General features: G+C 42.4%; 1 protein-coding gene across 4 annotated transcripts in view; it reads right to left on the reverse strand.

Annotated features, from left to right (window-relative positions):
- Window positions 1-23,817, reverse strand: part of L3MBTL3 (L3MBTL histone methyl-lysine binding protein 3) — a 164,156-nt gene that overhangs the window by 45,419 nt on the left and 94,920 nt on the right. For all 4 annotated transcript variants that reach the window (XM_054024215.1, XM_054024218.1, XM_054024216.1 and 1 more), the window contains 4 exons: window positions 21,361-21,446; window positions 17,843-17,953; window positions 11,864-11,978; window positions 2,356-2,458 (listed from right to left, as the gene is read on the reverse strand). In XM_054024215.1, coding sequence (XP_053880190.1) covers window positions 2,356-2,458; window positions 11,864-11,978; window positions 17,843-17,953; window positions 21,361-21,446 — 415 coding nt within the window. The remainder of the gene's footprint in view (window positions 1-2,355; window positions 2,459-11,863; window positions 11,979-17,842; window positions 17,954-21,360; window positions 21,447-23,817) is intronic.

The raw sequence follows: 23,817 nt of genomic DNA on the forward strand, positions 1-23,817 counted from the left end.
ACCCTGTTTGAGAACAATGAAAGCAACACAGAAGCTGCACTGACAGTAAGGTTCCCCACTACCTGCTGAAATCACTGAGAGCTGGGTTAAGTGGTGGAACCTCAGAATGTGACATTGCAGCAGCAGAGAGACAGCAGCAGCTGTGAGCCAGTTACAGAGGTGGTGGCAGCAAGGCATTGCTCAATGCCCACCCCCCCATTAACACACCGCTGAACTCTGGGTCTCTGCTAACCAAGGACCACCAACTGTGAGTGGGGTGCCACGGAGGGAAAGGGGAGTGGTGTGATAGGAGGGAAAGGGGAGTGGTGTGATAGGAGGGAAAGGGGAGTGGTGTGATAAGGGACATTCGTTTGTTGGACTTTCACACCGCAAGGTGAGCAATGGAGACAAAGGACACTGCCCAATGCACTATGGGGTGGATGTTTGCCTGCAGTCACATGCTTCTGAATTATGGTTGTGGTGTTTTCCCAAATTAATACTGGGTTCCCTTTTCCCTTTGAATAAACGTTTTATTTTGTTGTACACAGACTCGATGCTTGTGAGAGGGGAAGTACTGCCTCTTACAGGCACCCAGGGTGGTGTTTAGTTTTCACAGGTTACTGGGTGAGGGCTCAAGCCAGTTCTATTTTTTGTTGTTGAGAGAAACCCCTAGACATTGAACTGAAACCCCTAGACCTTGTTGCTGCCAACTCCACTTGCCAGAAGCGTTACGCCCTCCCAATATAAAAATGTTTAGTGCCAAATGTGTTTTAGAGGTGAGAAGATTAATGAATAGATACAATTTTTCTAACAATTACTTACCCTCATTGTTCCTTCTAAAATTTCCACACTGGACAAGTTAAGGGCTTTATCTTGCTCTCACTGAAGTCAATGGCAAAACTCCCCTGAATTCAATGGTGCAGGATCAGGGTCTACAAGTTTCTGGGCTAATAAAAGTGGGTAGGGGCAGTGGCAAAGGAGACAAACAGGGGATGGCAAAGGCTGCTAGATCACAACTCTGACCAAAGTTGAAGCAAATGTTTTCCCATCAGCAGCAGGAGGATCCTTGTGTATGCGTGAAGTCAGACTAAAATCAATAGTCCCTCTGGCTTTTTTTCCTCTGCTCTTCTATCACTGAGCTGAGTCACAAAAGCAAAGATAACCTGGACCCACAGACCCACTGTTGAATGTTCCTCCCCACACCCTGGAAGTGGAAACAGCTGCAAAGAGGGAAGAGCAAAAACACATAAAAAACAGAACTCAAAAGCAAAGATGCACAGAAAAGAAAAAATAAAAAGCCAGCAGAATGACAGAAGAATAGGGACAGAAAAAGACAGAAGAGAAAGAAAAATGGAGAGAAGGTGGCAAATATGCCAGAACAGAGCAAAGAGGAGACAAAGGAGAACCCAACTGCCAATATATTGTAAGAAGGTGCCAAAATAAAAAGACCAAAAAAAAAAAAAAAAAGGCAAACTGATTCGAACAATTTACCAAACAGCACACCTTTAGCCGCATGCGAGTTGAAAACACACATTGGTACATTAGTGGTCCCACAGATTTTTTTTTGACAAATACCAGGAAAAGCTACAGGTGGTTTGTTTACCTGAAGATTATAGGGATTTCCCTTGTGCCAGCCCCTTTGGTTCTGCTTGATATTTATTTCTAAGTTTAACACTTCGCACTGATTTTATTTCACTTATTGGGGTCCTAAGGTCACCTTGTACTGTAACTGGATATATTTTAAAACAACAACAAAACTGGTGACTTCTGTGATATTTCTCCCTCTTTCCTTTTCATACCCCAGGAATCCTTCCCTCCATTTGCTGAGTCTTCTTCAGGAAGGCCCTGGAATCCATCATGTCTTGAATGTGCTTCAGAGAAGTACATTAAGCAGGCAGCTTTAGCAGCAGTCCCGTCAGTCAAAGGTGATGACAGAAATATGGATTAAGGATTTAAAAAGTGCTTTGACAAGAATTTTAAAAAGCCCAAACAAAAGCTTTGATAAAACTACTGCCCTGTTCATTTCAACTGGCAGCTGCACAAAAGGGTTTTTTGCATCATTTTCTAATCCGAACAGCCACATGAGTAGCCCTTTTGGAACAAAACGCAGAGCAGTCGCATCTCTCATTTGCAATGAAAAAAATGTTGGACATATTTTTCCTAGGCACACCTTGCTGCAATGAAATTACAGATTGTTAATGTTAATTTCTACATGCTCACCATAGCAACTAAAGTCAACGTGGATTTAATTTTTTTTCCAGCTTGGCTCTGCTTTCTTGAGAACAGCAATTAAAAAAAAAAGTATATGCAGCTCTCTTTCTAAATGATATAATCATACCAAGCAACAATTAAGCTACAACTTTTTATAGCACATACCTGTGATGGCCCATGTGTCTTGCTCGTTTTATGTGTCCAACTCCTTTGCAACCTGCAGTAGGGCATCCTCCATGTTCTAAAGCTTCCACTAATTCCAAGGGACCTATTTATCAGGACACACGAGAAATTAGAAAAGATGTAAATTTACACACAAGCAGGAATTGGAGGATTACATTAACACATGGAGATGTAAACAGGTACACAGCACACAACTTAAAGTACTTATTTAAATACATTTTGCAGAAGTATGATGGAGACTAATGCAGTATGTTTTAAAGAGGAAATAAAAATGTCCTGTGTAAATGGATCTCTATAGAAAAGCTACATAATTAATAGTCCATAAAAAAGTACACACAATTTAGAGCATTTATTTTAGTTGTAATATCTTTTAGATTAATCACACTGCAGCTGTAACAATGTTATTTAGAAAGAGCAGAGTCAAACTAAGACTTCCTTTTATGCTTAAAGACAGAGATCTGTTCATAATGGATACTGATCTTTGAGGTTCTTAGTTTGAATTTTCCAATAAATGAAGAGGTGGAAATCAATGATGAAGATAACATCAGTAAGAGCAAGTCATAAATGCATTTTTGACAGGCTTACTCCTCTGAACTTTTGGCAATATCTGGTTTTCATCAATGGATAATACAGTGAGGACTGTGGAGGCTTTGAAGAATATGACTGTAGACATTAGGTTTGATACTCAATCAAACAGGCAGTACACGATCCATGATGTCAGCAAGTCAGACACTGAAATTCTCCAGTTTAGCAGATGGAGAAATCTCTTCTGAACATCAGCAAATATGAATTGTTTTTAGTATTTTTCTTTCTTGAAAACACACACACACACACACACATTCAGAGATACACATGGAAGACAAGATTTACTTAAAGAAATCTTCCTAAATGACATACATATTTTCACTCACAGCAAAACAAGATTGTGTGAGAGATATATTTAATTTTCAGCCATATTCCAAAAAAGTGTATTTTTTTAACTCATTTTCCTGTTACACCACTGGAATCAGAGTAACACTGGCTTAAATGGTATAATGGAATGGAGAACTGAGATTCTTATCTTGTTTACATTAAAAAACAAAGTCCATGACCACAATGCAATATTTAAAAAAACAAAAACAAAAAATAAACAACAATGCAATCTGACAGACAGCATACACAGAGCTGGATTTTGTGAGTGAATTTGTGTAGCTGACTTTCTTTCACAACTACCTCAATTGTGCATGTGAATGGCTAACTAGATGAAAACCCTATCTTTCACACACAAATTAGATACAGATGCATTTTGATCATGCATTAGGCACCTGAACTTTGGAACAGCCAGGCCCAGAGTATCCATATGGCTTAACAGGTTAATATTGATCTCACCTCTGATTTAAATAACTTTCAAGGATGTTGTTAAGATCCACAGTGCAGCACATTATATAGCAGAAATACTATTCCTATTATGGGTAAGAAGTTTAGTCAAAGTCTTCTGTTCTGCCCTGTCCCAGGTAACAGTCCAGGTGGGACCTGAGTGTTAACTCCAGTGCCAGGAGCAACAAAAAAAGTAAAATTGTTTCTTTGGGTGGAAGTTTGCTCCTACTAACAAGTTCTTACAGAGGTCAGCTTAGCAGTCAGCATTAGAACAATGTTCATCCATGGACAGGATCCTAGATCAGTCTCTAGGAGCTGGAATTGCTGCAAAGTCAGTGCATTCTGTGTAATACCAGGGAAATTTCAGAAGACTGGAAGAGTGCTAATGTTGTGCCAATATTCAAAAAGGACAAGCTGGATAACCTGATTAACTATAATCCAGTTAGCCTGATAACAACCCCAGCCAAAACAACAACAGAAAGGTTGACGTGGGATTAAATTAATAAAGAATTAAAGGACAGGGATATAATTAATGCCCGACAACATGATTTCATGGAAAATAGGTCTTTATCAACCAAACTTGTAATCTCACCAAAAAATGCAATCAGTTTTGTCTGACAAAGGCAACTACATGGATGTAATATGCTTAGATTTTTGTATGGCATCTGACTCGGTACTGAACAACATTCTCATTAAATATTAGCACCATACAACATCAATACTGCACATGGTAAATGGATTAAGAACTGGCTAACAGAGATCTGAGAAAGTAGTTGCAATGGGGATCATCGAATGTGGGTGTTTTTAGTAATGTTCCACAAGGATCAGTTCTAGGCCTGACGTTATTCAACATTACCGTCTGTAATTTGGAAGTAAATATAAAACCACTGCTGATCAAATTTGTAAAAGTCTTAAATGAATCAAACAATACCATAGAATCTCTATAGATAGAAATTCCATTCTTGAATAATAACAGCATAGCAGTAGGAATATACTACTGCTCACCTGACCCAAGACGGTGACTGGGAAATGCTCAGCATGATTAGAGAGGTTACAAAATACAGAAAACTCAATAATAATGAGGGATTTCAACTATTCACATATTGACTGAATGCATGTCACCTCAGAATAGGATGGAGAGATAAAATTTCTAGACACCATTAATGACTGCTTCTTGGAGCAGAAAGTCCTGGAACCCATGAGGGGAGAGGCAATTCTTGATTTAGTCCTAAGTGGCACACAGGATCTGGTTCAAGAGATGAATAGAGCTAAATTGTTTGATAATAGTAACTATAATGTAATTAACTTTAACATCTTTGTAGGGGGGGAAATACCACAGAAACACACCACAGTGGCATTTAACTTCAAAAGGGGGAACTACACAAAAATGAGGAGGCTAGTTAAACGGAAATTAAAAGGAACAGTCATGAGAGTGAAATGCCTACAAGCTGCATGGAAATCTTTTAAAATCACTGTAGTTGAGGTTCAAACTACATGTATACCCCCAAATTAAAAAAAAATACAGTAAGAGGACCAAAAAAAAAAAAAAAAGCCACAATGGCTAAACAGAGTAAAAGAGGCAGACAGAGACAAAAAGACATCTTTTAAACACTGGCAGTCAAATCCTACTACGGAAAATAGAAAGAAACAAACTCTGGCAAGTCAGGTGTAAAAGTATAATTAGGCAGGCAAAAAAGAATCTGAAGAGCAACTAGCATAAGACACAAAAACTAACAGCATTTTTTTTAAGTACATGTGAAAGTAGAATGAATTATATTGTAAAAATAGAATGGATTAAAGAAATGCTGTATGTACCTTTAAGCATAAATAAGAAATGTTGAAATACAGGTGTCAGGAAAAGAAACATTAAGGCATAAACAATGAGTCCACTTAAGCTAATGGTGGAACATTAACCAGAGGTCTGTAAAAGTTAGTAAGGAAATGGAATATGTATGTCTAGCCTCAGGTAAACTTGTCAGTTCTGCTTTCTTTGTCCTCTTGTTAAGTTCGCACCCTTTTTATCTGTATAAAATAAGGTAGTGTGGGTCTTGCATGGTGCTCACATTATCTGGGTGTATTAACAGAGCACTGTGCTAATAAACAGAGTGGTCTAACAAATTATGAGTCCTGAATCTAACTGATATACATCAGAAGCAGGAAGCCTGTTATACATTAGTGGGGCCATTGGATGATCCAGGTGCTTAAGGCGCACTGAAGGAAGACAAGGCCATCATGGAGAAACTAAATGAATTCTTTGCATTGGTCTTCACTGCAGAGGATGTGAAAGAGATTCCCACATCTGAGCCATATTTTTTTTCAGGCGACAATTCTGAGGAACTGTCCCAGGTTGAGGTGTCAATAGAGGTGATTTTGGAAACAATGATAAATTAAACAGTAATAAGTCACCACCAGCAGATGGTATTCACCCAAGAATTCTGAAGGAACTCAAATATGAAATTGCTGAACCACTAACTGCAGTATGTAACCTAATGCTTAAATCATTCTCTGTACCACATGACTGGAGGATAGCTAATATAAAGCAGATTTTAAAAAAGGCTCCAGAGGCAATCCTGGCAATTACAGGCCAATAAGTGTAACTTCAGTATCAGATAAATTAGTTGAAAATATAGTAACAAACAGAATTATTAGACACATAGATGAAAACAAAATGTTGGAGAAGAGTCAACATGGGCTTTTGTAAAGGGAAATCATGTCTCACCAGGCCTCTTTGAGGTGGGGGTCCACAAACATGTGGACAAGGGTGATCCAGTGCATATAGCATATTGGACTTTCAGAAAGCCTTTGACAAGGTCCCTCACCAAAAGCTCTTAAGCAAAGAAAGCAGTCATGAGATAAGAGAGAAGATCCTCTCACAAATCAGTAACTGGTAAAAGATAGGAAAAACAATGAGCAAGAATAAATTATTAGTTTTTACAGTGGAGAGAGGTAAATGATGGGGTCCCCCAAGGATCTGTACTGGGACCAATGCCATTCAACATATTCATAAATGATCTGAAAAAGGGGTAAACAATGAGGTAGCGAAGTTTGCAGGCAATACTAAATAATCAAGATAGTTAAGTCCAAAGCAGACTGAGAAGAATTACAAAGGCATCTCTCACAAAACTGGGTGATTGGGCAAGAAAATGAAAGATGAAGTTCAGTGTTAATAAATGAAAAGTAATGAACGTTGGAAAACATAATCCCAACCATACACACACAATGATGGGGTCTAAATTAGCTGTTGCCACTTGGAGTCATCGTGGATAGTTCTCTGAAAACATCTGCTCAATGTGCAATGGGCAGTCAAAAAATCTAACAATGTTAGGAACCATTAAGAAATGGATAGATAAGACGACAGAAAATATCATAATGCCACTACATAAATCCATGTTACGCCCAAACCTTGAATACTGTGTGCAGTTCTTGTCACCGCCGCTCAAAAAAAATATTAGAAATTGAAAAGGTACAGAGAAGGGCAACACAAATTATTAGGGATATGGAACAGCTTCAATATGAGGAGAGATTAATAAGATTGAGACTGTTCATTTTAGAAAACAGATGACTAAGAGGAGGATATGACAGAGGTCTATAAAATAATGAATGGTGTAGAGAAAATGAATTAGTAAGTGTTATTTACCCTTTCACATAATACCAGAATTAGGGGTCACCCAATGAAATTAATAGGTGGTAGGTTTAAAACAAACAAAGAAATACTACACACAATGCACAGTCAACCTACAGAACTCACTACCAGGCGAAGTTGTGAAGGCCAAAAGTATCACTGGGTTCAAAAAAGAATTAGATAAGTTCATGGAGGATAGGTCCACCAATGGCTATTAGGGTTGCAACCCCATGCTCTAGGTGTCCCTAAACCTGCGACTGCTGGCTGGGACTGGACTAATTGATAAATTGCCATGTTCTGTTCAGTCCCTCTGAAGCATCTGGCACCACGAACTAGCCACTATCAGAGATAGGGTACTATACCTGATGGACCATTCATGAACAGGAACCTATCCTTGCAACAAAGACCGTTGCCACCTCTGTCCACATATCTATTCAGGGGACACCATCACAGGACCTAAGCACATCAGCCACACTATCAGAGTCTCGTTCACCTGCACATCTACCAATGTGATATATGCCATCATGTGCCAGCAATGCCCCTCTGCCATGTACATTGGCCAAACCGTACAGTCTCTATGCAAAAGAATAAATGGACACAAATCAGACATCAAGAATTATAACATTCAAAAACCAGTCGGAGAACACTTCAACCTCTCTGGTCATTCGCTTACAGTCCTCAAAGTCGCAATACTCCAACAAAAAACTTCATAAACAGACTCCAACGAGAAACTGCAGAATTGGAATTAATTTGCAAACTTGACACCATTAAATTAGGCTTGAAAGAAAGACTGGGAGTGGATGGGTCATTACACAAAGTAAAACCTATTTCCCCATGCTAATTTCCCCCCCTACTGTTACTCACACCTTCTTGTCAACTGTTGGAAATGGGCCATCCTGATTAATACTACAAAGGTTTTTTTTTCCTCCTGCTGATAATAGCCCACCTTAACTGATTACCCTCGTTATAGTTAGTATGGCAACACCCATTTTTTCATATCCTCTGTGTGTGTATATATATATATCTTCCTACTGTATTTTCCACTGCATGCATCTGATGAAGTGGGCTTTAGCCCTTGAAAGCTTATGCTCAAATAAATTTGTTAGTCTCTAAGGGGCCACAAGTACTCCTCGTTCTTTTTGCTGATACAGACTAACACGGCTACCCCTCTGAAATCTGTGCTGATCCAGTATGGCAATTCCTATATTCCATTATTTGTATGTCTATAAAAGAGAAAGGAATCCTGCACCTACACCGAGCCAGCTGAGGGTCAGAGCCAAAGGGCCAAATTCTCTGTGGGTGTAAATGGGCATGGTTCTATTCATTTCAATGGAATTTTGCCCATTTACACAAGCAAAGAGATTAGCCCACTTTGGCAATATCCAAAACTGGGGAAAGTTAAATGTAGATATGGGGAAAAAAGGTGAAAGGAAAAACGAAAATCAGTCCCTCAAATATCTTCTCTATTGATAAGACAAAAATGTATTTATACAGAAGAGGATGGAAAGGTCACTCACCCTGTGCAGCAACCGTAGTTCTTTGAGATGTGTCCCTATGGGTGGCTCCACTTCAGGTGTGCATGAACCCCATGTGCTGACAGGAGACTTTCATTAGCAGCATCTGTTTGGCTTGGGCATGCACCCTACGCACTCTCGTGCCCTATACCAAGGCTACATAAGCTATAGGGCTGCATGAGTGAATCGCCCTCAGTTCCTTCTCTACCACATTGCTTCTACCAGCATCAGCACAGAAGTAAGGATGGCAATACTGCAACCCCCTTACAATAGCCTTGCAACCCTCCCCCATGATCCCCTTTTGGGTCAGGACCCCAATGGTTACATCACCGTGAAATTTAAGATTTTGTAAACCCTATAACCGTGAAATTTACCAAAATGGACCTTGAAATTTGGTAGGGCCTACCAATAACTTATTTTGCAATTCCTTGACCACCTTGAGTCCGACACACACTTGTTGAGGTCTTGGAGCTGCTTAAAGTCATCAGCCACAGATGATGGAGGGGGTATCACTGCTTCATCAGGCGATGATGAGAAGATAGTGGATTGAGGAGTAGCCTCCTCATCCTCCCTAGCCTCTTATTCCTCAAACATGTCCTTCTGCTGGGGAATGGTCTGAAGTGACAGAAACTGAACTTCCCTCTCATCCCAGTGGGCTAGGCCCAGAGCCCTAGAAAACTGCTGACAGTAAGCAGCCCAGGGTCCCAGTATGATCATTGCGGGTGTTCATACGGCAGAGGCGGTGGCATCCAGGGTTGATCCCACCACTTGTGATGACTTGCACTGGACTCTTCCCTGTGTCTATGACCCACGTAGAAAGGGTTTGTTTAAGGATGGGTGGGGGAACCCTGTGCAGAGACTGACGAGACTGAATGGACTGAGTGAAAGTCCCCTTTGTCATCCTCCTCAGAGCAGTGGAGGAGCCCCAACTGAAAATGGTGGTGAACTGGTTGGTGCCAATGATAAATGGGAGTCTGGGGACCAAACTAGTCTTGGTATGCGGGATCCTTGGTGCCCATGATCTGTGAGGACTGCAGTTCCTCTGCTAAAGCTAAGTCCTTCAAGAATCAAAATTCCTGAGGCACCGAATGGGGCACCAGTACCGACATGATAGTCTCTCTGGAAGCCAACAGTACCAATGGTTTAGAACCCTCCACGGGAGAGACTGGTGGAAGAGATGCATCTTATCTGGCAGAATGTTTCTCCTTGTCATCCCCAGTCAGTACTGAAGCTTGCTCAGAGCCATGTTTGCTCTTGCAGGAGCTTCTTGGTTTTCCAGCCCTAGCAGCACCAGAGGAACCTGCAGCTTCCATCTGGTATCAGGACATCGTACCAGGTCTAGAAGTTGACGATTCCATGACCGCTGACTTAGGAGACAGAGGTCTCTTGGAGCAGACTCCTTATGGGGCGAGTCACAGCCCCTCTTCTTGGGGCCTCTGAAGGTCTCCAAGGCCTCTCCCTTCTTGGGGGAGTAATGAGCCAAGTTCAAAAAGGATACTAGACCTTCCCAGAGACTGGTGTATGGGTGGCGGGGGTCCCCCTGATCTGGTTCCAATGTGGGGTGAAGGGAGTGCTCCATCATCCGAAGCCTGTTTGATCTCCTGGTTATTGCTGGTCCTAGATTTCTGGGATAAGCAGAAGTTACACTTCTGCAGAATGTGTGATTTTCCACAGCAGTGAATGCAGTTGGAGTGGTCATCATTCCAAGCCTCCCAGCAAGTGAGGTAATAGTTGAAGCCTGGGGAGCTGGACATACCCTCCTAAGGAGGCAAGTCTCCCTGATAGGAGAAGAAAGGAAAAGAGGCACTCCTCTCACTAAAACAAAAATCTAACTAGCCAACAACTAAAAACTACTACTAAGATTAAAAAAGGATTGTAATCAGACGAGGCATGCTGGAAGTGAACAAGTATCTGAGAGCTTTGTAAACATTAATGGATATATTTTCACAAAATCCCTGTGCAATGAGGGAATATTATCATTCCCACTTTACAGAGAGGGAGCTGAAGGGCAGAGAAATTAGATCAAACGTATCCACTAATTCTGGGTGCCCAATCTAAGACATTTAGGACCTGATTTTTCTGCTTCCTTAGCATTCTATATTATTGATTTCAGTAGCAGCTGTGATTGCTCAGCACTTCTGCAAATCAGACCCCAGAGTCTCAAGTCAGTCATCCAGAAAATGAGGAACACACACATAAGAAGCTTGGATTAAGTGATTTGACTAGCATCACATAGAAACACTGTGGCAGAGACAGGGATAGAATCCAGTTCTCCAGGGCAGCCTTGAACTGACTAAGCCATGAGACTGGCCTCTCTCTTCCTGGCAATCCTATGCCTCATTCATTAGACGCCTTCCAACTTCCACAACAAGTGAAAAAAAGGTCCTATACAGCCTCCTTCACTACACAACCTTGATTCATCCACAGAGCACATCCATTTTGTGCAGGAGCTCACAGACTATGTTTGCACTATGTGCCTGGTGGAATCCCCTTCAAACTGGCAGCTTCAAGCCTCCTTTGCAGGCCTGGAGCACAAAAGGGACTGAGCCTACTTTGAGCATCTGGCACCACATTTTAATCAAGTGCCTTTTCAAAAAGTCTGCACCGTGTTGGGCCTGGAAAACAAGTTAATATTCCAATATGTGGAAAGAGGACGCAGGGGTAAAATCCTGGCCCAACTAAAGTCAATGAGAGTTTTGCCACTGATTTCAGTAAGGTCAGGAATTCCCCACAGGTTGTTAGAATTCCTCTAGCATACGAGTGTAATTCTTATGCATAATTGTTAAATTTCATTTACAAGATCAGTGAAGTCAAAAAACAATTAGTTATGCCAAATTTCAAATTATGTGTTTTGTTATAAACGTCACATCTACTTATTTTATATTCTATATACAAACTGCTGCCTTCCTATGAACTGTGTCACAGAGGAAGCACTACACAAATTACACATGCCTCTTATCATAATTTTAAAATTATACCAGCTTATGATTTCTCTTACTAAGAGGAGGCTGAAGTGGGTGTCCAGTTTTTGCACACCAGCCTGCAGGATGGATATCAGGGCTATCTGCATCAGTCCAATAATCATAAATACTATCCCAGCCATCAAAGTGCACCTAAAAGGAAAACAAAAACCATCAGAAAAATTCTCTATAAAGTCATTTTACCTCAACAATCTTTCAAAATGTTAGACTTTATAATATCAGCCTTTTTTAGAGAAATAACATGAGAAAACTGTAGAAATTATACAGCAGTATAAACTAGGGCCTGGTCTATACTATGAGTTTTATTCAGATTTAGCAGCGTTATATCGAATTAACCCTGCACCCGTCCACACAACGAAGCCATTTATTTCGAAATAAAGGGCTCTTAAAATCGATTTCTGTACTCCACCCCGACAAGTGGAGTAGCGCCAAAATCGATATTGTCATTTCGAATTAGGGTTAGCGTGGCTGCAATTCGATGGTATTGGCCTCCGGGAGCTATCCCACAGTGCACCATTGTGACAGTTCTGGACAGCAATCTGAACTTGGATGCACTGGCCAGGTAGACAGGAAAAGCCCCACGAACATTTGAATTTTATTTCCTGTTTGCCCAGCGTGGAAAGCACAGGTGATCACAGATATCTCATCAGCACAGGTAACCATGCAGGCCGATAATCGAAAAAGAGCACCAACATGGACCGTACGGGAGGTACTGGATCTGATCGCTATATGGGAAGAGGATTCAGTGCTAGCAGAACTTCGTTCGAAAAGACGAAATGCCAAAACTTTTGAAAAAATCTCCAAGGGCATGATGGAGAGAGGCCACAATACGAACTCAGATTAGTGCTGCGTGAAAGTCAAGGAACTCAGACAAGCCAATCAAAAAACAAAGGAGGCAAACGGTCGCTCCGGGGCAGAGCCGCGGACATGCCGCTTCTACGCCGAGCTGCATGGAGTTCTAGGGGGGGCCGCCACCACTACCCCACCTCTGACCGTGGATTCCGAGGCGAGGGTAATCTCATCAGCCACACCTGAGGATTCTGCGGACGGGGAAGAGGAGGAAGAGGAAGAGGACGAGCTTGCGGAGAGCACACAGCACTCTGTTCTCCCCAACAGCCAGGATCTTTTTCTCAGCCTGACTGAAGTACACTCCCAACCCAGTATCCAAGGCCATGACCCCATGGAAGGGACCTCAGGTGAGTTTGCTTTTTAAAATATAAAACTTGTTTTAAAAGCAAGCGTTTTTTAATTATTACTTTGCCCTGAGGACTTGGGATGCATTCGCGGCCAGTACAGCTACTGGAAAAGTCTGTTAACGTGTCTGGGGATGGAGCGGAAATCCTCCAGGGACATCTCCATGAAGCTCTCCTGGAGGTACTCCAAAAGCCTTTCCACAAGGTTTCTGGGCAGTGCAGCCTTATTCTGTCCTCCATGGTAGGACACTTGACCACACCATGCTAGTAGCAAGTAATCTGGTATCATTGCATGACAAAGCCTGGCAGTGTATGGTCCCGGTGTTTGCTGGCATTCAAGCAACATCCGTTCTGTATCTCGCTGTGTAATCCTCAGGAGAGTGATATCGCTCATGGTAACCTGGTTGAAATACGGGAATTTAATTAAGGGAACAGAGGTGGCCGTTCCTACTGGGCTGTTTGCCTGTGGCTGAAAAGAAATCCTGTCCCAGAGCTTTTCGCGTTTGGCTAGCAGGGATCTTCACTGATACCAGCCACGTGATGGGGGGAGGGGTAAAGCGATCATCCCAGAGAATTCATGGCGGGGGGGAGGGGGTGTTCATTTGTTTTCTGCTGCTGAAGGTTAACAGGAAAACCGCAGCACTCAACATGCTTTGCTTGGTATGTGGGAAAGGAGGGTGCAGAAGCCGAAAGACAATGGCTTACCATGGCCGCATGCAAGCCGAATTCTGTTGCCCAGACCTGCGTCTGTGATCTCTAGCAGCAAAGCCACAGGCACTCAATATTAAGAGGCAAAATGCAACCTTGCACAGAAATCACATGTGCTATGTAATGTGAATAGTGTTGGTCACCGTGAAAGAGTATAAGCATTGTTCTGTAAAATGTATCTTTTTAAAAAATTCTCTCCTTTTTTCCCTCCCTCCAGCAGCTGCAAATTTTTCAAGCCTCCCTCCTCCGTCCCGAAGGCTATCTCAGATAAGGTGTCGGAAAAAGAAGACGCGAGACGAGATGTTCGCGGAAATCATGGAATCCACCCGCAGTGAAAGAGCTCAACTGAATGAGTGGAAGGACACGGTTTCAAAGTATAGGAAAGATGCCAGTGAACGTGAGGACATGAAGGGCCAACGTGAGGACAGGAGAGACGCTCGAGATGAGAGGTGGCGGCAGGAAGATCAGAGGAGGCAGGATGCAACGCTGGGGCTGCTGCGTGCGCAAACAGACATTCTCCGGCGTCTGGTGGAGCTTCAGGAACGACAGCAGGATAACAGAGTGCCGATACAGCCCCTCTATAACCTCCCCCCTCACCATGTTCCATAGCCTCCTCACCCAGACGTGTAAGAACGCGGGGGAGGGGGGAGGCTCCGTACACCCTCCCATTCCACCCCAGTGGACAGCCCAAGCAAAAGGCTATCATTTTTTTAACCTTTTTTTAGTGGCCTTTTCCTTCCCGCCAATCCTCCTCCCTAACCCCACCCGGGTTCTCGCCCTCTTTTTATAATCAATTAATAAAGAATAAATGATTTTTAAACTATAGTGACTTTATTTCCTTTGAAAGCAAGCTGGGGGAAGGGGGAGGGTGGGTTCCTTACAGAGAATGAGTCAATAAAGGGGGCGGGTTTTCATGAAGGAGAAACAAACAGAAATTTCACACTGTAGCCTGGCCAGTCATGGAACTGGTTTTCAAAGCTTCTCTGATGCACAGCACTTCCTGGTGTGCTCTTCTAATCGCCCTGGTGTCTGGCTGCGTGTAATCAGCAGCCAGGCGATTTGCCTCAGCCTCCCACCCCGCCATAAAGGTCTCCCCCTTACTTTGACAGAGACTGTGGAGCACACAGCAAGCAGCAATAACAATGGGGATATTGGTTTGGCTGAGGTCTGAGTGAGTCAGTAATGATCGCCAGCGACATTTTAAACAGCCAAATGCACATTGCTCAGCCTGTAGTAGAACAGCTCCTGACTCCTGTCCAGGCTGCCTGTGTATGGCTTCATGAGCCATGGCATTAAGGGGTAGGCTGGGTCCCCAAGAATAACTATTGGCATTTCAACATCCCCAACGGTTATTTTCTGGTCCGGGAAATAAGTCCCTTGCTGCAGCCGTTTAAACAGAGTAGTGTTCCTGAAGACGCGAGCGTCATGAACCCTTCCCGGCCAGCTCATGTTGATGTTGGTGAAACGTTCCTTGTGATCCACAAGTGCTTGCAGCACCATTGAAAAGTACCCCTTGCGGTTTATGTACTGGGTACCCTGGTGCTCCGGTGCCAAGATAGGGATATGGGTTCCATCTATCGCCCCGCCACAGTTATGGAATCCCATTGCAGCAAAGCCATCCACTATGACCTGCACATTTCCCAGAGTCACTACCTTTCATAGCAGCAGCTCAGTAATTGCTTTGGCTACTTGCATCACAGCAGCCCCCACAGTAGATTTGCCCACTCCAAATTGATTCCCGACTGTCTGGTAGCTGTGTGGCGTTGCAAGCTTACACAGGGCTATCGCCACTCGCTTCTCAACTGTGAGGGCTGCTCTCATCTTGATATTCTGGCGCTTCAGGGCAGGGGAAAGCAAGTCACAAAATTCCATGAAAGTGCCCTTACGCATGCGAAAGTTTCGCAGCCACTGGGAATCGTCCCACACCTGCAACACTATGCGGTCCCACCAGTCTGTGCTTGTTTCCCGGGCCCAGAATCGGCGTTCCACGGATAGAACCTGCCCCATTAACAACATGATCTCCCAAGCACCAGGGCCCGCAGTTTGAGAGAATTCTGTGTTCATGTCCATATCACTCTTGTCGCTGTGCTGCCGTCGCTGCCTCCTCCTCGCCTCGTTTTTCTGGTCTTGGTTCAGCATAAACTGCATAAGAATGCGCAAGGTGTTTACAATGTTCATGACTGCTGTCTTGAGCTGAGCGGGCTCCATGCTTGCCGTGGTATGGAGTCTGCAGTGTTCACCCAGGAAAAAAGGCACGAAATGGTTGTCTGCCATTGCTTTCATGAAGGGAGGGGTGAGGCTGAACCCAGAACCACCTGCGACAATGTTTTTTGCCCCATCAGGCACTGGGATCTCAACACAGAATTCCAATGGGCGAGGGTGACTGCGGGAACTATGGGATATCTATGGGATAACTACCCACAGCGCAACGCTCAGGAAATCAACTCTAGCCCCGGTACATGGATGCACACCGCCGAATTAATGTGCTTAGTGTGGCCGCATACATTCGACTTTATACAATCTGTTTCCAAAATTCGAATTCTGTACATTCGTATTAATCCCGTAGGGTAGACATACCCTAGATTTTGGGCATTAGTCTGTTTCCACTGAAGGGAAAGGAAGTTTGTTGTCTACTTCAGTGGGAGTAGAGTGTGTGTGTGTGTGTGTGTGTGTGTGACACTGTCAGGCTCAAAACGTATGAGTACATTTAGATAGTTATAATGTTTATATATATATACACACACTAACACTTTAAATTAAGGGCCAAATTCTGTCCTCTCTCTCAAAAAGGGCTCTAAACATTTAGAACAATCAAATTCCTATTTTAACCAGGAGTTAAAACAATACATAGACTTTGTAAAGGGCCTCTGCAGAAGGATGAATTTCACCACCCCCCAAAACAAAGGGATCTACAGCTCTTGTAAAATTTGACTATTCAGGGTAAGGAATTAAATCAGATGAGACACCGAACTGTATGATTCTGTAGAAGACAATCACTGATTTTCTTCAGGTTGGGACCAAAGATCTGCAACCCTAACTAACTTACTTAAATTAGTGTACTAATGAAGACCTCGGATCTTTATTTCTTATGATCTTATTTATAAAATGTACATACAAGACTATTTCAATATACAATATAACGTTAATTAAACTGCAAGGATCACAAATATTGACATTTTAATATATTAGACTGGAGATTTTTTTTGACAGGACCAAACGAATGTGTAGTTTATGCAGAAAATGTGTAGGTGTGCAGATATTACTTTTGATGACTTCACACCCTTTGTTAATTTGGATTCAAAATGAAATGTCAATTGCATTTGCTGCTTGAAATACCATGTATGCATAATACCTCTCTGCACACTGCAGAAAGAAATATCCTTCATATTCATTTAGCTAGCATTCCAGAAAATGCTAGTTAATGGTTAAAAGACTCAGTAAGTAAAATGATTTATAAATCAAAGCAAAAAATAACCCAGACATGCAAGTCTTCTGAAAAAACAGCAAATCCTTTAGCAAACGTCATTTGAAATTAATCCAAACAAAAGTCCAGAATTAATATAAGTTTCTACACCGCAGAAGCTCCTGACAGGGAGAAGGAAATCTTTATTTATGTATTCATTCATTCTTTTTAGATTTGCCCTGTCTCACTTTGGCTTTTGCGTGGTGGAAATTATAGAGAAAGATTTTATTAATCTATCCCAAATATTTTATGAGCCCTAATACAAAAATCACAGCAATCTTTTGATATTGGGTATTATTAAGTCATCAATATTCTTTTACAAAACAACTTTTATCTCAACTATTCCCAATGCAATTTCCCAACACACTCATCCGTTATTCCTTAGCTTCTATTTCAGCACATCACTGACTACAAAAATAATAGAGATACCCCTTCCAAAGAAATTACTTGTGTATTAATCAGTGAGGAGGATGAGAGTCAGTTTAGCAGTGCATCGATGTGATTCATATCTTCCTGTGCAAACTAGCAAGGTTCTTAATATTGGAACTGCAGTATTTATTTTACAAAACAACAGTCAACATGCTCTAAGCAGGACCTCCAATTTAGAGAAAGAAAGAGAGAGACTGACTTACTTTTATCCTGTGGTCATCAATATCTACAACAGTTGCTACTCTGATAAGTACTGGATTCCTCTTGTCAACTACCTCAAGTTTCATATTTTTCTGAAATCCATGAGATGGTTTCTACAATGAGAGATGATGGGTATTTCAATGAAATGTAAAAAAAACTGTTATAAAATATAAGGGCAATCATTCCCCTCCAAAATAAACCAAACCAAAACATAAAAACTGTTGTATTAAAATAACAGACTAGAAAAATAATTTACCTCTCTAGGAGTTTAGTCTCATCATTTCAGCCTCCTATGTAAATAAAATCATCACTAATGCTGTAAGTTTCCCCTAAGCACTCTACAAATGTTTTAAGAGCATTTCCACCTCTATGCAACAGCATATTGCACAATAATTCTACATATTGTATCTCCTTACACTCATACACTTTCATCCTAGATCAAATGGCACTTTAAATTATGATTACATTTACAAGTTTGCCACAGAGGTCACAGTGTGACCCAAGGGCCCCTGGGGGCCAACTAATGGATAGCACAGGGATGCATAAGAGTTACAGGAATCCCCTGGGTCTGGTATTTATATAATAGTTCATCAAAGAGTGCCACAAAGTCTCTACTGAAAGCCTGTGTCACAATGGTCAACATCATCTTTGAAAAATGGATGTGCAGGTAGCATGTAAGGAGACATGTTTATATATTAGAAATTATGTTCTTAAGGTCTTGAAGCTAAAGGCAGGTTCCATCAGACAGGTGGTGGGAGACATGTATCTCCCTGCCATTGCGTAACTTACAATGCAAGTCTATCTGCATACGGAGTCAAATGCTAACAAAGTGTTTGTGGGGACATCAGGAGAAGAAAATTAACAGGAAGAGGTGAACAGTGGTGGGGTGGGGGAGCCCCAGTTTACAGGAGAAGGAGAAAGGACAGGTCTAATACATCAAGGGATTCAGTGAGATGCTCTGGCATTCTTGGTCTTATGAAAGCCATCCTGGTTGAAAAATGCTGCGAGGAGGACTTTGGGTAACCAGTTCCTTATTAGACAAGAGGGCATCTTGTTAGGTAAGTTTAGGCTCTAGACTGTGTGTTATGGTTTTATTTTATATGTAATCCTTTGTTTACATTAATCTTACTTGCTTTTTCTCAAATCTCTATTCTTTGATAAATAAACTTAAGCTTGTTTTCACTATAAACATATCTAAGCATTGTGTTAAGTGGAGTGGTGATCCAGAGGTAAAACTGACAAGTTGATGCATACTATATCGTTGGGACTAGCACATCTGTGAATTCTGAGTGTGTCCAGTGGAACAGGGGCTGGACTGCTGGACTCTCCATGGCAGGCCTGCTGACAGCAGTTCTGAGCCCCAGGGTGGAACAGTCAGTGGGCACTCTTCAGGCACGACCAGCGCTTCCACATGCCCGCCCAGCTGCCTTCACCGCCGCCGGTACCACCCTGCACACACCTAGGAGCCCTGCAGCCCGCCCGGGCAATTTAAAAGGGCCCAGGGGCCCCAAGCTGCCTTTACGGTTGCGGCGGCAGCAGCTGGGGGGCCCCGGGCCCTTTTAAATCGCCCAGACCCCTGGGCAATTGCCCCTTTTGCCCCCCTGGTCAGCATGCATGCTCCTGGGACATGCTTGGAGAATACTGATCACTAAACTGAAAACTGATGGCAGTGCCTGCATGAGCTGAGAAGGGAGAACTTGTGTTGCCTGTGGCAAGTGGAGTTGGGGAGCTGACCCCTGGCAGGCACAGACAGGGCTTCTTCATGCAGGTAACAGCAAGGTGCCTCACAACCCTGGGTATCCCAAAGAAGCATCACACATGGTAATTGTGAATCTGAATAGTCAGTGCTGAACCCACCTTGAAGTGGTACCTCGTGTCCCATGGGGCTTGCCCTGGCTCCATAGGTGCTAGAGACAGTGGAGGCCAGAAGGCCATAGCCCTCCCCACTTTTTAAACAGGGAATTCAGGGCACCCTACTTTTTAAAACCTGGCTGGAGGGAGCACGCTATGGCCCAGGCCAGCTGGCCGGCATCTGGGTCCTGCTCTGCATTATGCCAGGTGCTGGCTGTGACCCATTGTGCCATAGTAAATGCCAGCAGCCAGGTCCTCACCTACCAGCTGCCAAAACCCCAGTGGTAGTCCCTCTCTGTAGTGGGGATCAACTGGGTCTGGGAAGCAGGAAGGACCCATTACCTGAAGGCCTTGGGCTTGCCAGAGGGAGAATAAGGTAAGGAGAGGTGGGGAGGCAGAGTGTTAGACTGTTGGGGGTAGGTGAACAGGCAGGGGCTCCAGGAGGGTGGGATTGCTGTGAGGAGGTTCTCTCGAGGGCTCTGGGGGGAGGGCCTTGGCTCCCCACTTTTGCAGTCCTTTTGGCACCCATGCCTGGGTCCACTCTGGGCATTGTAAGGTGGTACATGTGGTCACAGTGCCACACAGGTTTGGCACATCCTCCCTCTATAGATGGAAACGGAAAGGTGGATGCGTCGAATGTGAGTGGTGCTGTAACCATGAACATTAGGTCATAGCACCCAAACTGGAGAGCCAGGCCAGCCCCATGAGACAGGAGCCACTGCTGCAGGGTGAGTGCAGGATATACTCACTAACCAAACCTCTCCCCTGCTCCATGCTGGGCCTCATCTTTCCACAACCGCACTACAGAATCCAGTCTTATTCTGCCCCCCCCCCCCCCCCAAAAAAAAAAAAAAGAAGGTGGCAGGGCAGGGATGGATGAGGAGGGGGGAGGTTAGAAGATGTGTTACTACCTGGAACTTCTCATGGTCACCAGCCCCACGGCCATGAGTTAGGACTCCCCTCCACACAACAAACGCAGGCACCATATCACTTGGCTTGGCTATTCTGGATGAAAACTCAGGATTTGGCCATGCTTGATAAAGTTTTGTAGTGAAAAGTGTTGTAAGCCAGTAACCAAACCTCAGTGAACTACAGCAGATGGCTGGAATTCTGGGCTAGCACCACATTTCTGCTTTAGTTGAATTAATTTCTTAGCAACGTGATAATATTAAAAAATGTTGGACTTGAACCTCAGAAGCTCACAAAAACAGACAGAAGGTCAGTCTAGGGAGCCAAGAATTTGATCTCTAATGTTGGCTCCAATAACGATGCCTTCTGCTTTCTTGAATAAGCCACTTTTCTTTTTGTGCCTGTAAAGTGGGGACAATAATATTCACTCACATCTCTCCGAGGTGTGCTGGGAGCAGGGCTTTGGAGCGGAGCTCGAGCGCGGAGCAGCTCCGGAGCAGTGGAGCTGCAGGTTTTTGCCTGGAGCTGGAGTGGAGCAGGAGCACAGCTCCAAAGCCCTGGCTGGGAGGACTCATTAGCTAGCTAAGTATTATTAGTATAAATTAGTCGAAAGTCTCAGGATTTATAGTGATAAATTTTTTCTGATTTCTCACAGTAATTTCAAAACTCACATAAAAAAATAAAATATCTACGGTACATTAGCGAATTAATTAAACAAAAAAAAAATGGAAGCATGAACACTATGTAAACATTCTCTCACCACTTTAAAAGCCCTTGCAGGTGCAGGTAAAGAACTGGTTTCTTCCAAATATTTTTCCCAAGAAAAATGTTTGGCATGTGGATAATCTAGTAGAAAAAATATAAAAGCAAGGTTTAATGATGTCATAAGTATTATGATGTAACATACATTATAGCACATTAATCTAGAGAATTCATAATAAGGCAAGTAAATATTTGTTATAATAATGTATTTATTCTTTAAATATATAACAGAACTACAATAAGAAGCACTTATCTGAACATTCTAGATGTCTGTGACACATACTCCCTATTAATCAAAGAAAGAAATAGAAACCTCACAACACACAATACTGAGTAACCAGCAGCACAAAAATAAACTACAACTGCTCTGGATTTGAGAAGATAAGTTACAAAAATTGGAAGTCTATCCACTTCTATGCATTCAAGACAGTGCTTCACCCTTAATCCGGTATTTTACAGGTTTAAGGTTACTGTGCCAATACACCTCTACCGCAATATAACGCTGTACTCGGGAGTGAAAAAATCTTACCGCGTTATAGGTGAAACCGCGTTATATCGAACTTGCTTTGATCCGCTGGAGTGCGCAGCCCCACCCCCCCAGAGCACTGCTTTACCACGTTATATCCGAATTCGTGTTATATCGGGTCGCATTATATCGGGGTAGAGGTGTACTAATCAGAACCTGATAGTCATGTATCAGTTTAAAATACATGTGACCATCTACCAACTTGCATTTTTAAGTGAAGTTGTTTTAACCAAAACTATTATAATATTTTCTAAATTGAGGATATATCTGATACAGACATCATGTGGGGGAGGGGAGGAGGACTGTCATTCTAAGAAAATGGACTTGAGATTGTCCTGTTTAATATGCCCTATACCAAAAAAGTGTTTTCTTTTAAAGAATAAGGAGTGCTTGCCCCGACGTTGTATAAGCACTAAATATTTAAGTGTTGACTCATGATATGGAAGTGAATTTACACCAGTATCTTGTGTTTTATGAAGGCTGCTAAATAATAGGTTGCAATTAACTTATTGACAGATTAGACTTTTACAGTACACGTTGAGGTTGTTCTGTAAGTAGCTTTGTGCTCTAGAATTTGATGCCTCAAAATGTTTCATGACTTCCCCAGGCTGCTGAGCAGTAGGATATTTCTGAGCTTGGTAAGTAGGTCTAGCTGGCTAATTACAGTTTTCCATGTTGTCAGGCCACAGATGCCTATGATCTGTGCTTTCATTATCCTGCATGGCAGCAAAGCTTATTCCCTTAACTTCAAATCCTCTTTCTTCAACACCAAATGAATGCAGAATTGGCCAATATACCTTTTATTTTACTATTCTCAGTCATACACAAATTTTTTGTTTTTAAACAAGTTACATAAAAGCTTTTGAAATGGTACCATATTAGTGACATTCGAAAAGGGCTTCTAAACAAGGAATTTCTATTTTCTCACTACAAATGTATGAAATAACAGTGCACGGGGGTGGTAGAATTGTGGAGCAAAAACTTGACTTTTCTGAGTAAAGATATGTAAGTCACAAACCATCTTCACAGGGAATAGCATGGTATTTGTAATGAGGTCCTACATAGTCACATAGTTGGTGCAGCAGTTCATGTTCTGCAAAAATGACTTCCTTTCACTGAAACTCTCCTACAGGATGCATGAAAAACACGCTGGATATCTCTCACCACAGTTCCCTGATTTCATTTTATTTAAAGAAACACTGCTCTGATTCCTGCAACGTTCCCACACATTGAAAATATAGACCTCCTCCAACTTGCTGATGGCCTCCTAAGTGTGGGCTGAACTTTCCTTCCTGTATATCACATGAAAGTAAATGTACTCTCCGAAATTGCCACACATGTCTCTCGGTGCACTTAAACACTAATGTTATATCTGTGGCTCCTTCCAGGAGGAGTTCTATTTTTATGAACAATATTCAGCAGGCTCCCTCAACTCTGGATTTCTGTTTCTGAACACACAATGATCCCCGAGTGCCTCTCCTAAATGCCAACCAAAATGACAGCTGTCTAAGATAAGCCACGAAATCAAATAGGCTTTCCTATTTTCTTTTTATTTTGGTTTCTTAAGTGAATCTCAGACCTTTTAGCTAGGAATTTAGTTTGGGGAACATATTGCTTTTTAAATAATTCAGCCAAGTCCTCATAGTTCATATCTCTCCGCTCCTAAAAGGAACAAGTTTTTGAAGACTACAAATGTCTCTCTTTCCAAACAGAGATGAAGAATGGAAATTTTTATTGAGATTCTTCAACGGCATCAGCATAGAAATACTGCTGAGACCTTTGTACATAAAATTCGTACATAGCATTAAATCCTACATATTTTTCATCAGAGTGGATTCGTCAATTTTCCCACAAATTATCATTTTCCTCTTTTCTTCTCAGACAGACCTCTTGCCTCACTCCTGACATGGCAATCACCTTGTTGTTTCC

Source organism: Malaclemys terrapin, chromosome 3 (genome assembly GCF_027887155.1).
Source record: "Malaclemys terrapin pileata isolate rMalTer1 chromosome 3, rMalTer1.hap1, whole genome shotgun sequence".
Lineage (NCBI taxonomy): Eukaryota > Metazoa > Chordata > Testudines > Emydidae > Malaclemys > Malaclemys terrapin.